The sequence below is a fragment of the Rhinoraja longicauda genome, chromosome 12, assembly GCF_053455715.1.
Source record: "Rhinoraja longicauda isolate Sanriku21f chromosome 12, sRhiLon1.1, whole genome shotgun sequence".
NCBI lineage: Eukaryota > Metazoa > Chordata > Chondrichthyes > Rajiformes > Arhynchobatidae > Rhinoraja > Rhinoraja longicauda.
This window is the reverse complement of record NC_135964.1, coordinates 32,593,226-32,607,376: the sequence shown is the minus strand read 5'-3', so window position 1 is coordinate 32,607,376 and position 14,151 is coordinate 32,593,226. Positions and strand designations below refer to the sequence as shown.

At 41.3% G+C, this 14,151-nt stretch overlaps 1 protein-coding gene across 5 annotated transcripts in view; it reads left to right on the top strand.

Annotated features, from left to right (window-relative positions):
• Window positions 1–14,151, top strand: part of LOC144598880 (RCC1 and BTB domain-containing protein 1-like) — a 51,139-nt gene that overhangs the window by 9,466 nt on the left and 27,522 nt on the right. For all 5 annotated transcript variants that reach the window (XR_013547919.1, XM_078409432.1, XM_078409431.1 and 2 more), the window contains 6 exons: window positions 3,448–3,644; window positions 5,329–5,479; window positions 8,175–8,341; window positions 9,203–9,361; window positions 11,594–11,701; window positions 12,887–13,029. Coding sequence is in view for 4 of the 5 variants with exons in the window: in XM_078409432.1 (XP_078265558.1) it covers window positions 3,519–3,644; window positions 5,329–5,479; window positions 8,175–8,341; window positions 9,203–9,361; window positions 11,594–11,701; window positions 12,887–13,029 (854 nt within the window). In the remaining variant the exon portion in view is untranslated. The remainder of the gene's footprint in view (window positions 1–3,447; window positions 3,645–5,328; window positions 5,480–8,174; window positions 8,342–9,202; window positions 9,362–11,593; window positions 11,702–12,886; window positions 13,030–14,151) is intronic.

Below are 14,151 nucleotides of genomic sequence, written 5' to 3'. Positions count from 1 at the left end.
CCCCTCTCCCTCCCCATCCCCCCTCTCCCTCCCCATCCCCCCTTCCCAGCATCTGTGGCTCCTTGTGAATGGCAGTGCTGGCTCGAAGGGCCGAATGGCCTCATCCTGCACCTATTGTCTATTGAGGCACCGCCATCATCAGATTGGAGTGGAGTGGAGGGTTGATGTGGTCTCTTGTCCAGAGACTCATCTAGACTCGCAAGGGTAGCGGGCCAGAAGAACACCACCATCTTCTTGTCTTGGAAAAGTATCACCACTCCTTCATCCAAATCCTTATTCAGAACAAGGTCTGTTTGTCTTGCATTCACTCACTTCCGAAGTTGCGGTGTGTTAGGATGTTCTGCACAGGCGTTGTGGGCTGAAGGGTCTGTTCTTGTGCTATCCTGTTCCATGTTCTAATGAACAACCTTGCTGAAATAATAACTGCCGATCAAAGGTGCATATTTTTATTTATTCTTTTTTTTTTGATGTGGACATTATGCCAAGGCCTTAATGTATGCCTATCCATGTTCTCACCCTGGTTATCCTTAAGAAGGACACCCTGGTTATCCTTAATAAGCTCTGTCTTTGAATCTGCTGTTGAGCAATGGTGGGGAACGTTGAACCAGTCTAAAATGGTAAAATTGTAAGTTCAGTATAGACATTGTGTAGTGTTTGTGACGTGTCTTGAATAAAGATCCTTGTGCAAAAATACTCGGAGATTGAATCAAATCATTGCATTTGTCAAGCAAGGCCAGAAGTAATGAATTTGATTGCAGATTCCAATCTAGGTTTAATCTCTGAAGATCTAGGTTTAAATACTATGGGCAGAGTTACTTGCTGTAGGCACCATTGCAAGCTATGGTGAAAGAGACCATTGTTTGCTGAAGGTATCACAAAATGCTGGAGCAATTCAGCAGGTCAGGCAACATCTCTGGAGAGAAGGAATGGGTAACGTTTCGGGTCGAGACCCTTCAGACTGAAAATACTCAGAAGCATGAGCGGATATAGACAATAGATATGATGCATTTCTTCTAACACTTCCCATTATACTGTCTTCATCTATTATGTTATATGAACATTTTAAAGTTTAATACAGGTAAAGTTAATGTTGCCATTTCTCTTGAGGCTTCCAATTTGTTTGCCTCGCTTTACCTAGGTGCATTACGCCTCCCTCCTGAGGAATTTTCAGTAAATAGCTGGTGATGTATTATTCTGGAAAACTTTAATTGTGTTTGGAACTCTGCCACTCAATAATTGTCCTGAAAGCTCTGCAACTGTTCCGAGGAAAATAAATTAAAGTAATTTTAATACAAAAACCGTCACTTTCTCAAACCTGTCGTGGCTGATCTATAATTGGCTCTGAGACGAAACCTATCAACAATACTGATTCACACAATTATCTGTGGTACAGGAAGAATTACTGGCTTTTTAGTAAATAGTTCAATATATCTTATCATTTGAAAGCTAATCTGTTTCCCCCACTGAAATGCTTTAGGATATTTCAAATTATTTTAAAATTTGTCTTCTTAATCTTATCAAATATTAACTCAACACTACGAACACTTGCACTCGGTCTGCCAAGGCCTACTGGATCTCCAGGTTGCTAACCTTTTTAACTCCCCTTCCCATTTCCATAAGGATCTTTCACTTCTCGGCCTCCTCCATTGCCAGAATTAGGCCGCACGCAAACTGGAGGAATATTTCGTATTTCGCTTGGTTAGCTTACAACCCAATGTTATGAACATTGATTTCTGCAATTTTAGGTATCCTCTAATAATAACCCTGACTTTCCCCTTTCTCCCCTACACTTCCCCTTCCCTGTACCTCATGTGACCCCCCCCCACCCCGGTGCCTGTGTTCACCTATAACACAATGTGAGATGGTTACTCAATAATTGAGCTGTCACTCAATAATTGAAAACCAGTTCCATTGAAATCTTCATATTTAAAATGTTATTACTTTAAAAGTTAAACTTGATTAACAGGGTTCTGCAGGGGCAGATTTCTGATTTGTAAAATGTTTTACGTAGATACATTGATACATAGACAATAGGTGCAGGAGTAGGCCATTCGGCCCTTTGAGCCAGCACTGCCATTCAATGTGATCGTGGCTCATCAACCACAATCAGTACCCTGTTCCTGCATTCTCCCCATACCCTCTGATTCCGCTAGCCCCAAGATCTCTATCTAACTCTTTTGAATGCATCCAGTGAATCGGCCTCCACTGCCTTCTGAGGCAGAGAATTTCACAAATTCACAACTCTCTGTGTGAAAAAATGTTTCCTCATCTCGGTTCTAAATGGCTTACCCCTTATTCTTAAACTGTGGCCCCTGGTTCTGGACTCCCCAACATCGGGAACACGTTTCCTGCATCCAGCGTGTCCAATCCCTTAATAATTTTATATATTTTTATAAGATCCCCTCTCATCCTTCTAAATTCCAGTAAATTCAAGCCCAGACGCTCCATTCTTTCATCAGATGACAGTCCTGCCATCCTGGGAATTAACCTTGTGAACCTACGCTGCACTCCCTCAATAGCAGGAATGTCCTTCCTCAAATTAGGAGACCAAAACTGCACACAATACTCCAGGTGCGGTCTCACCAGGGCCCTGTACAACTGCAGAAGGACCTCTTCGCTCCTTTACTCAACTACTCTTGTTATGAAGTCCAACATGCCATTAGCTTTCTTCACTGCCTGTTGCACCTGCATACTTATTTTCAGTGACTGATGTACTAGGACATCCAGGTCTCATTGTACTTCCCCTTTTCCTAACCTGACACCATTCAGATAATAATCTGCCTTCCCGTTCTTGCCACCAAAGTGGATAATCTCACATTTTTTCCTCCGTGTTCATAGTGCTAATCAAAAAAATTATTCTTTCTTTCTTTTGTATGTCAATTACAACAATCAAAAGTGGCAATTGGTGAGGTAAGTCTCTAATTGGGGGTTATCAAGTTGGGATAGTGGGCAGGGAGGTCTTGTCCCAGCACATTCCTTTAGGACATGTTTGTTGGTCTGTACTTGACCACAAGGACAGAGTTCGGTGTCTGCAATGCCCCATCTTTTCATGTTGGCTGCGAAGCGACCAGCACCAGTTCGTAGCCTGTTCAGTTGAACCCAGGCCTTCCTGCGGAGATTGTTGCCTGGAGGGTGTGGTGACCAGGTCTCAAAGTATGGCTGGAGTCCTTCTGGAACAGCTAGTGATGCATTGCTCACTGCATCCAGACTCTCCATGTATGGGCGCAGAGGCTTCCGTGAGCGCAACCGGCATGGGGCCTCCTCATAAAGGATGTCATGCAGAAGGTGGTTAGGCTGAGCAGCTTTCTGATGAAGTCGTCCTTGGATGTTATCACAACTGGCTTGGGGTGGTTGAATCCCAGAAAGAAATGGTAAATGACTCAGTGGGGTGCAGCGGATGCGGATATAATAAATCAAATTTATTAATTTCTTCCATCTGTCTTCCAGATACCAAATTATATCGTGGAGGAAATGTGACTGGATGATCATGTTCATCAACTCTGCATAAGAATCTAGTCATGGTGGATGTTAGAAAGTGGCCAGTGTTCAGTTTACTTTCTCCGCAAGAACTCAAATCAATTCAGCAAGCCTGTGTTTTTGGTACTACAGCTACTGAGGCTGTCTATGTAACAAAGGATAACAATGTAAGTTCTTGGGTGATTTTATTTTAGTACAGATTATTTCTCTATCTGGATATACAAACTGCCGGAACATTAATTCATAAAAAAGACACAAGTGCTGGACTGACACAGTGGGTCAGGCAGCATCCCAAGAGAACATGGATAGGCAACATTTCGGATCGGGACCCTTCTTCAGACCTGACCCGAAATATTACCAATCTATGTTCTCCAGAGGTGCTATCTGACTCTCCATGTATGGGCGCAGAGGCTTCCGTGAGCCAACATTTACAACGATGTATTCCAACATTTGTGGGTTTTTTTGGCAAACCAGCATCTGCAGTTCCTGCTGTCTACATTAATTCACAAAGCAGACATGTCCTGAACTGTGTACTATGTGGCAGGGAATATATATGTCTTTAACAATGTGTTAATAAAGTAGATGGTCACTTACTGCCTCCCTGACTGATTACTGCAGGGAGTTTACATGTATTTTTGAAGATTGTTCGTGTTTGAATTAACTAACTGGTCCAGCTATTCCTTAACTCCTGATAATGTTCCAGTGTTAATAATCCCTAAGAAATCCCATTTTGTCAAGTTTAGTTGGGTAAGAAAGAATAATTGATAAAAGTTGAGCTAGAGAGAGGAAACTAGTTCTACCGTTTACAGACATGAATATACATACATACTGTCAAAAGCAACTGCAGATATTGGCAATTTCTTGATCAACCATTCCTGAATTTAAAAATACTCCCAATTATGCTTTTGAAACTTTTAAAACCTTTTCCTTCTCAAATCCCCTTGCAGTAAAACCCAGCATACCATTTAACTCCTGCTCTCAGCATTCTATTTGGTAGCCTGCAGGGGGGCGAGTGTAGTTCCCATAGTGCATTCAGCCGAACACACTACTCTCCGCAGAGCCTTCCTGTCCTGGGCAGAGCTGTTCCCAAACCAGATTGTGATGTTCCCGGACAAGATGCTTTCTACAGCCCCAGAGTAGAAGCACTGAAGGATCCTCAGAGAGACTCAAAATGTCCTCAACTGTCTGAGGTGGTAAAGGCGCTGCCTTGCCTTACTCACCAGTACGGCAATGTGTGTTGTCCATGTCAGATCCTCTGTGATGTGGACTCCCAGGTATTTAAAGCTGCTCACCCTATCCACAGTAATCCCATTTAACTCCAGTGGCGTGTATGTCCTCGGATGTTGAGCCCTTCTAAAGTCTACAATCAGCTCCTTAGTTTTTGTGACATTTTTGTATATTGTGTATATTGACCCTTCAAAGATTGCAATATGATTCATCAAATGTGACCCCTTTTGGGATTACGATTAACTTTTTGATTTATAATATTCATAAGGATTCATAACCATTTCTAATATTCATATCAAGCTGATCACCGCTTAGAAAATTAGAATTGATATTTTTCCTTTTTTGCATTTAAGAATCAGGCTGCAGTTTGGTTAACCCCCCTTTTCCAATGAATTTTATGTATTTATTTATTTTGAATATGTGCAGATTCAGCCCTCCACACCTGGATTTTCTCCTCGCTCTATAGGGTTGGTTTGTCAATTTATGAACATTTGTTTTTGTGGAGGAAGAGGTGTTTATCTGGGGTGTTTAAAAAGGTGAAAGTGTTTTGTGACATGAGTGGTGCAACTTGACAAAGAGCTCGGACTCTTGCATTGCTTACTGTACACAACCTGTCTCTTCCAGGTATTTGCACTCGGGGTGAATTGCAGTAGCTGCTTAGGAATCGGAGATGGCCAAAGTATAGCAGTACCAAAGAAAATTGATGCTTTGTGTGGGAAGAGTATAATATCTCTCAGTTATGGAAGTGGACCACATATTTTACTCGCTACTCAAGGTAAACTTGTTTCATTTATTATTTCACTTGGGGGCATCTTTGGAGTATTTAATGCCCATCCCCTAAAAATGTTTAAGAAAATTGATGTCTGCTATTATCTTGTCCTGCAATGGGTACTTTTGCAATGCCAGTGAAGACAGAAATCCAGGATTTTAATCCAATGATAATTGAGAAACAGCAAATGTTTCCCATTCCAGATGATGCATTGAAGGGGTCTTGTTGCTGTTCCCACTGGCCTTTTAGATGTTCGAAATTGCGCGTTTGGGAAATGTTGTCGAAAGAAGCCTTGTTAAGTACTATAGAGCTTTTTATAGATGCTGTTGTGATCACAGTATGTCAGTGGTCAAGGGAGTGAATGTTTAAGGTGATGTCCAAGATGTCAAGTCACACGGGCTGGGCTATCCTTGAAGGTGTAGTGCTTGTTCAAGCTGCATTCACCCAAGGAAAAGGAAAATAGCAGTTTCATACTGTGGCGTGGGTTGCTGCAGTAGTGGTTAAGAGTTAACCAAGTTGTTGTGTCACTAGTCATATTAGGGCCACACCTGGTAAGGACTGTAGATGTTCGTGAACCCGATTGCTTCTAAAGACATTAATTTAATTTCCAGTGCTGCTTGGTAGATCACATATATTATGTCCGCTCTGAGATGTCGATTTAAATACTCTTGACCAGAATTGATCAAAGGCTAGACTGATGCTTTGAAATTGGCAATGAAGTTCATCATCAATGTCTTATTCCATTAAGTGGGTCCCAAGATATGGTCCATATCTCAGCCTGAATCTTTATGGCCAGAGGGCGTTGTTGCTTTCCTATATTAGGGCAGCACAGTGGCGCAGATGTTGGAGCTGCTGCCCCAGCTTCAGAGATCTGGGTTCGATCCTGACCTCTGATACTGTCTGTGTGGAGTTTGCACATTCTGCATGTGATCACGTGCGTTTCGTCCGGGTCCTCTGGATTCTTCCAACATCCCAAAGACATGCAGGATTGTAGATTCATTGGCCTCTATAAATTGCCTGTAAATTGTAGCTAGTGGATATGAAAATGGGATAATAGAACTAGTGAGTACGGGAGATCGAAGGTCAGCATGGACTCAATAGGCTGAAGGGCCTGTTTCCATGCTGTATCTCTAAACTAAACTGTGGTCAAGCTGGGGTAGTTTGGTCCAGGGCCTTTGTCTTATGTTGAATGTGAGGTCCAATATTAAGGCCCATGTTAAACTTGGTTTGCTATGTGGGCAAGAAGCACTGTGACTCCAAACCGCAAGATAGGCAGTCCCAGGTTATGTAAGGGTTCCATTCTTGAGAACTGCCCATTAGATGATTTCTCCATACGTCAAAAATGTCTGTTTTCAATAGCTACATATATCGTATTACTCTAAATACATTTATTTAATTTCAGTGAATAATCACCCTCACACTACCTGGAATAAACTAGCGGAGTATATACACCATTTCTGATTATTAATTAAACATATTATCATTACTAGTTTGAAGAATGCTTTTAAAATGTATGGGAGTATTTAATTAAAATGGATTTCTGTGAGTCGGGTCATTCGTAACCTGGGGAGACCATATATTTCTGATAAGGGTCATGGGAAAGATTAGTAGTTGGACGAGGAAAAGATTCATGGATGTGCTGCTTGAAGTAGTGGACAGACGATCCTGGGAATCTCCGGCCTGAAACACCAGAGAGGAGGAGCAGCATTTGGGATGGTGTTGAGAGCTTGGTGATGTTTGGAGAATGTGTGGTGGTTGGAAAAAGGGACCACCTCACAAACTACCTACCCACTCATTTAATGGTTACTTGACCGATCTCTTGGGATTGCACATGCTTTCATGAGTTCACCCACACAAAAGACACTTATCTCCCAAAAGCTGCCTTGACCATTGATCATTTGGAATACAGATCTGGATTTTCAGTCGGGTTGAGTGTCTCATAAGGCCATAAGTGATCGGAGCAGAATTGGGCTATTCGGCCCATCAAGTTTGTTCCGCCATTCAATCATGGCTGATCAATCTCTTCCTCATAACCCCATTCGCCTGCCTTCTACCTATAACCCCTGATACCCATACTAATCAAGAATCTATCTATCTCTGCCTTAAAAATATCCATTGACGGCCTCCACGGCCTTCTGTGACGAAGAATTCCACAAATTCACCACCCTCTGACTCAATAAATTCCTCCTCATCTCCTTCCTAAAGAAACGTTCTTTAATTCTGAGGCTATGACTAGACACTCTCACTAGTGGAAACATCCTCTCCACATCCACTCTATCCAAGCCTTTCGCTATTCGGTAAATTTCAATGAAGTCCCCCCCCCATCCTTCTAAATTCCAGCAAGTACAGACCCAGTGCCGTTAAATGCTCATCACCTGTTAACCCACTCATTCCTGGGATAATTCTTGTAAACCTCCTTTGGACCCTCTCCCGAGCCAGCACATCCTTCCTCAGATATGGGGCCCAAAATTGCTCACAATACTCCAAATGTGGCCTGACCTGTGCCTTGAGAGAGCCTCAGCATTACATCCCTGTTTTTGTATTCTAATCCTCTTGAAATAAATGCTAGCATTGCATTTGCTAATAAATGCTAGCATTGCATTTGCCAATAAATGCTAGCATTGCATTTGCCAACTATCATCTATGGGTAATTTTTGGAGCATGCCAGTCATTTTGTCAAAAACTATGTTCTTCTTTACAGAGGGAGAGACCTACACATGGGGTCTCAACAGCAGTTGCCAGCTGGGAAATGGAACAACTGGTCCTGCCTCATTGCCTTTTCTCGTTTCCAGCATGTTTTGTGCTAAGAAAGCAGTCGAGGTGGCTTGTGGCTTCAGTCATTCCATGGTTCTCACATCGGATGGAGAGGTGAGAGATTACTTTTTCATTGAGGTATAATAACATCTTTTTTGTTTGTTATTTTAATATAATTTTATCTACATTGTTGATACACTTTTCAGCATAAAATTTAATTTTAATGAAATACAAATCTTATGTGTTACTATGTGAGCTTCAACCAAATTTCCTTTGATTTTTCATATAATCAAATAGAATGAGAGGGCCTGTGGGAGCAGGGTGTCATTGTGAGCCAAAGGATCTGTTCTTGTGCATTACTGTTCTGTGTTCTAATTGCAGGAATAAAGGAATTCAATTTTCACTATATATAGTGTAGAAGCTCGTGTTGTCCTTCAAACAGAAAAGATTACAAAGAGATCTGATTATAGATATTTAAAATTACGAAGAGTATTGACCGAGTGGATGTCCATGTTGGGAGATGGGTCAATAATTAAAGGACGGAGAATAAGGTGATGGGCAACAGAGCTGAAGGTGACATGAGAAGATGCTAGGTATCTAGAATGCTCAGACACAGGTAGTCATTTAGTCTTCAAAAAGGCGCTGGCTAAGTATTATAAAGGGACGTTTAGGGCTGTGGGACTTTGGAGAGAGAATGAGACCAACTGGTTTTCTCTTGGAAAAAGCAATGGGCCTCAACTTGTCTTTCCGTGCTGTGATGATTTTATAATTTAATTTCTGCAAATTGGAATATTGTTCACTCTTTGGAAAATCATGGCCTCAGAATTGTGAGCATGTGCCGGTTCCTGGTCCAAGATATCTGAGCATCTACTGGACTTTGTTAAGTTAATCACATTTTATACCTTGCTTTGGAATGTAACAATTCTGCACATTTTAAAAACATTGTTCACGCTTTTTCATTTGCTTTGATAACAGGTTTATTCTTGGGGTTCCAACAACTGTGGGCAAGTCGGATCAGGATCGACTACAACTCAGGCAACACCACGTAGAGTAATACATGGTCTAGAGTACAGGAAGATTATCACCATATCTTGTGGTCAAGTATTCTCCGTGGCTGTAACAGACAATGGAGAGGTATTTCATGTTTTGTGATGCACCACACAAGCTGGCTTTCATTATTACCTTGCTTATGTTACTGGAAGGGTAATGAGGGCACAGCGATTCACCGTGATATAAAACATAGAACAATCCAGCACAGGAATAAGCCCTTCATCCCACAATGTCTGTGCTGAACATGGTACCGTTTAATTAATCACCTCTGCCTGCATGCAATCCATTTTCCTATATTCCCTGCATATTCATATCCATATCTAAAAGTTTCTTAAATTCCACTATCGTGTATCTGCTTCGACCACCATCAGGCACCCACCAGTCAACAATCTCTACTGTACCAACCACATTGTAGAGTGGTTATGAACATCTACAGATGTACCATAGAAACTATACTGTCGGGTTGCATCAGAGTTTGGTTTGGAACAGTTCTGCCGAAGAAATTGCGGACATAGCCCAGTCCATCACACAGACCAGACTCTCCAACATTGACCACATATCCACATCACAGTGCATCATGAGAGCAGACAACATTTTCAAGGACCTTTCTCTTCCTGGTCATTTCTTTTCCCCGCCCCTGTTGTTTTTGTTTAGACCTAACTCATTGCAGACTTTTTTTTCTGGAATTAATGCTACAATGCTGAGAATCTCTATATTCTGTATTCTGGTATCTTTCTCTTCCCTCTTCCATTTATACTTTGGCTTGATTGTATTTTTGTATATTTGATTTGATTGGATAGCACTCAAGCAAATGCTTTTCATTGTACCTATGTACACATGACGATAATAAGCCTAATCCTGTCCCAACCGATGAATACAAACATACCATTTGCCTTCTTTACTACTCTACTTGTGTTGCCACTATGGACTTTGACCCCAAGATCCCTCTGCACATCAATGTTGTTAAGGCTCTTACCATTAACCATATACTTAAGGTTGGAAGATTGGGCCTTCACCCTAGCTATGGGAAAGCTACTCAGTAGACTGATAACAGGAGGGGAGAAGCTGATCTTGAATTTGGTGGTATTGCTTTCTAGCTTTTGTATCTTCTGCCTGACAGGGAGAGTAGAAGAGGGAATGATCAGGGTGAAAATGGTCTTTGGCTGCTTTTGTAAGATAGTGTGAAATGTAATTGGATTCTATGGAAGAGGGGCAGGAAAGGGGCTACATCCATAACTCTTTATAATTGTTTGGGGTCTTGGGCAGGCCAGTTGCCAAACGAAGCTGTGATGCATCCTGATAAGATGCTTTCTATGGTGCCTCTGTGGAACCTGGCAGGAGTTGTTAGAGATATGCCAAACTTCCTTAGTCTTCAGTGAAAGTAGAGGGATTGGTGTGCTTTTTGCCCATAGTTTCAATGTGGTTGGTCCAGGACAAATTATTGGTGATATTAACCTCCTTGGCACCATTGATGCTTGATGGGATGTGTAAACCACCTCATTCCCTGAAGTTATTAACTAGCATTATCATCTTGTTAACATTGAGGGAGAGGTTGTTGTCTCGACACCTTGTTATTAAGTTCTCCCTCCTTCCTGTACTCCATCTTGTAATTGTTTGAGATCTGACCACTATGGTAGTGTCATGTGCAAATTTGTAAATTGCAGGATCCTCTACTGAGATTTAGTGAGGACGATATATTCATGAATTGAATAGTTAGGATTGTGTGGAAAGAGAGATATTGTCCTAAGGCAGAGAAAATTAAAGGGACTTATAACAGTGGTAGCCAGGGGGTAATTGTTTTCCTTACCAGGAAGCTGAATTAGCAGAGGCCATGTTTAACATACTCTGAGTCCTTGTTATTTGCAAAAGATAGGAGCACAGACTCTACATGTGACAATAAAGGTAGATATCGGTAAGATTACTGGCAATGATACTAAGGCTGCAATAACATACAGCAGTCTTCTATTCCATGATAAGAGAACATCTCTGAGGAACATTTACCAACACTCTCAGTAATATTGGGTATGCAAGTGGATTCCACCCAGTAAGTCAGCAGATATTTGGCACAGTGGAATTGAAAGAGCAAAGAGATTTCCTTTAATGCAGTAATTCACATTACATTGCCTGGATGCATGGTGGAGTAGATTCAAAAGTGACTTTCATTGGGGCACTGGACAAATAATTGGGGATAAAGTGCAATGTTGAAGGAAAGGAACAGGAGAGTGGAACTGCTGCAAGGGTGACACAAGCATTTTGGGCCAAAAAGCTTCCATTCAGATCTACATCATTCTGAGCACTTTCCTTCTAATTTTACAGGTGTTTGGTTGGGGTAACAATGGCAACGGCCAACTGGGATCAGGATTCAATGGCAATCACCTTATTCCTTACAGGTTGATCGCATTACAAGGAATTTGCATCTTACAGGTGGGTACTGATGTGGACTATTGAAGAATGAGCTGCTTTATTCTTTTTGAGAAAGCAGATTAACTTTTAGTGTGGCATGACTAGATTTTAAATTGTTCTGTCAAATTATGTTATTCAGTTGTAAACTAGTCTGGGGGATTAGTTGCATGAAGTGAGAAAGTTTTAAATTCACATAGCATGTCATTCTTTCTTTGAACCTGTGTACAAGTTAGCAACATTGGTGTAATCAATCATAATAACCTAACTAAATTCAAATGTGAAATGCATAAAAATGTTTTGAAATAACTAACTGGATGTTGCTAAAATATGACGATTTTGCTGTGCTTTATTCATGGCCAATACAAGTTTTAATAAATAACTTATTTCTTGCAGTTACATTAAGAGTATTTTGTGCTCTTACATAGGCCAAAATACGTAGGGTTTATGTTCCACACAAGCTTTCTTTTCTCATGTAAATCTGTCCATGTATCCCTCTGTCCCCTTGCAGCCTCTCTGTAACTACTGTACAGTACAACTACTGTTCGAACACTCCCAATAGTGTCTAGTTCCACCTTCTCACTACCTGTAGATAATATCCACGGGATTTGAAGCTCTCTGTTTCTGATTGACCAGAAATCCAAGATATCACAAAATGCTGGAGTAACTCAGCAGGTCAGGCAGCAAGTAAGAGAGAGGGAATGGGTGACGTTTTGGGTCGAGACCCTTCTTCAGACCAGAAATCCAAGATATCTTTGCCCAATTCAGATGAATGACAAGAGTGGATGGAAACAGTGGCAATTAAATGAGTCATGATAAGTTTTAGTGGCATGTTTTGATTTCTGCAATCAGGGAACACAGAAGTAGCCATGGACAGATACAAAAAGCTGGAGTAACTCAGCACACTAACACTACCCTACACACACAAGGGACAATTTACAATTATACCAAGCCAAGTAACCTACAAACCTGTATGTCTTTGGAGTGTGGTAGGAACCCGAAGATATCGGAGAAAACCCTCGCAGTACAAACTCCTTACAGACAAGCACCCATAGTTGGGATCGAACCCGGGTCTCTGGCGCTGTAAGCGCTGTAAGGCAGCAACTCTACCGCTGTGCCACTGTGCCACCATAAATTTAATCTTGGCTCTAATTTGTAGAATGCATTCTTGAGTTTTATTGTGGTTGATGAACGTTATCTTGATTGCAGATTGCCTGTGGTTATGCTCACACGCTCGCACTAACAGATGAGGGCTTGCTTTATGCCTGGGGTGCTAATACGGTTGGGCAGCTGGGTTTTGGAAGTAGATCCAACCAGATGGTCCCGGTGCTGATCACTTTGGAGAAAGAAAGGTAATGCGGTTTAACATTTAATTCAGTTTGTAACTGGATTCTCAATATATTGCTTTTAGCTGCTTAAAGTGTAAAGATGAAGGAAATATTAATTTGCATAGTGAATTGTTATATGACAGTAGAAATAGGTTCAACGGTAACTTTCAAAAAAGAATTGGAGAAATAAATGAAGAAGAAAAACTTTGCAGGGGATTGTAGAGATGTCATTTTTCAAAATCAAGGAATGTATTAATTGCCAGTTTTTAAAAAAGGTTTAGGTTTATTATTGTCATATGTAACGAGACACCGTGAAACGCTATGTTTGCACCATATCCAATCAAATCAGATAATACTATACGTACATAAATACAATCAAGCCAAACATGTACATCGGGTAGACCAAAGAGAATAACATCAGATTGCAGAATATGGTTCCTCAGCATTGTAGCGTAACAGTCCAAAGAAAAAGTCCCATGTCTGCAGTGAAAATAGGGACTGTACCCGAGCATACAGAAGAACCATTCTGGAGTCTGATATCAGGGGAAGAAGGTGTTCCTGAGTCTGATGGTACATACTTTCAAGCTTAGGTCTTCTGACCAATGGAAGCAGGGAGTAGAAGGAATAACTTGGGCTGGGACAAGTCTTTGATTATGTTGGCTGCTTTCCTGAGACAGTGTGAGGTGTACTGGAGTCAGTGGTGGGGAATCTGGTCTGGGTAACATGCATAACTCTGCAATTTCTTGTCGTTTTGGGCAGAGCTGTTCCCAAACCAAGCTATGATGCATCCCAATGCTTACTACAGTAGAATTTGGTAAGAGTTGTTGGAGATGTGCCACATTTCCTCAGTCTTTTAAGGAAGCTGGTGTGGTTTATTTGGCTGTAGCTTCAATGTGACTGGTCCCAAACAGATTGTTGATAATATTAATGCCTAGGACTTGAAGCTCTCAGCCATTTCCACTTCAGTATCATTGATGCTGATTGAGCCATGTGCTCCACCAATATTCCTGACGTTTATAAATAGCACAGTTGGTTCAAATGTAGCCACAAGAATTTGCATGCAAAAAATAGATTGCAGTGTTTTCGGAGGATTCTATGGCAGAAATTACTTAACAATTGTTTTTCATTGGCTGCTGAATGAGTGAA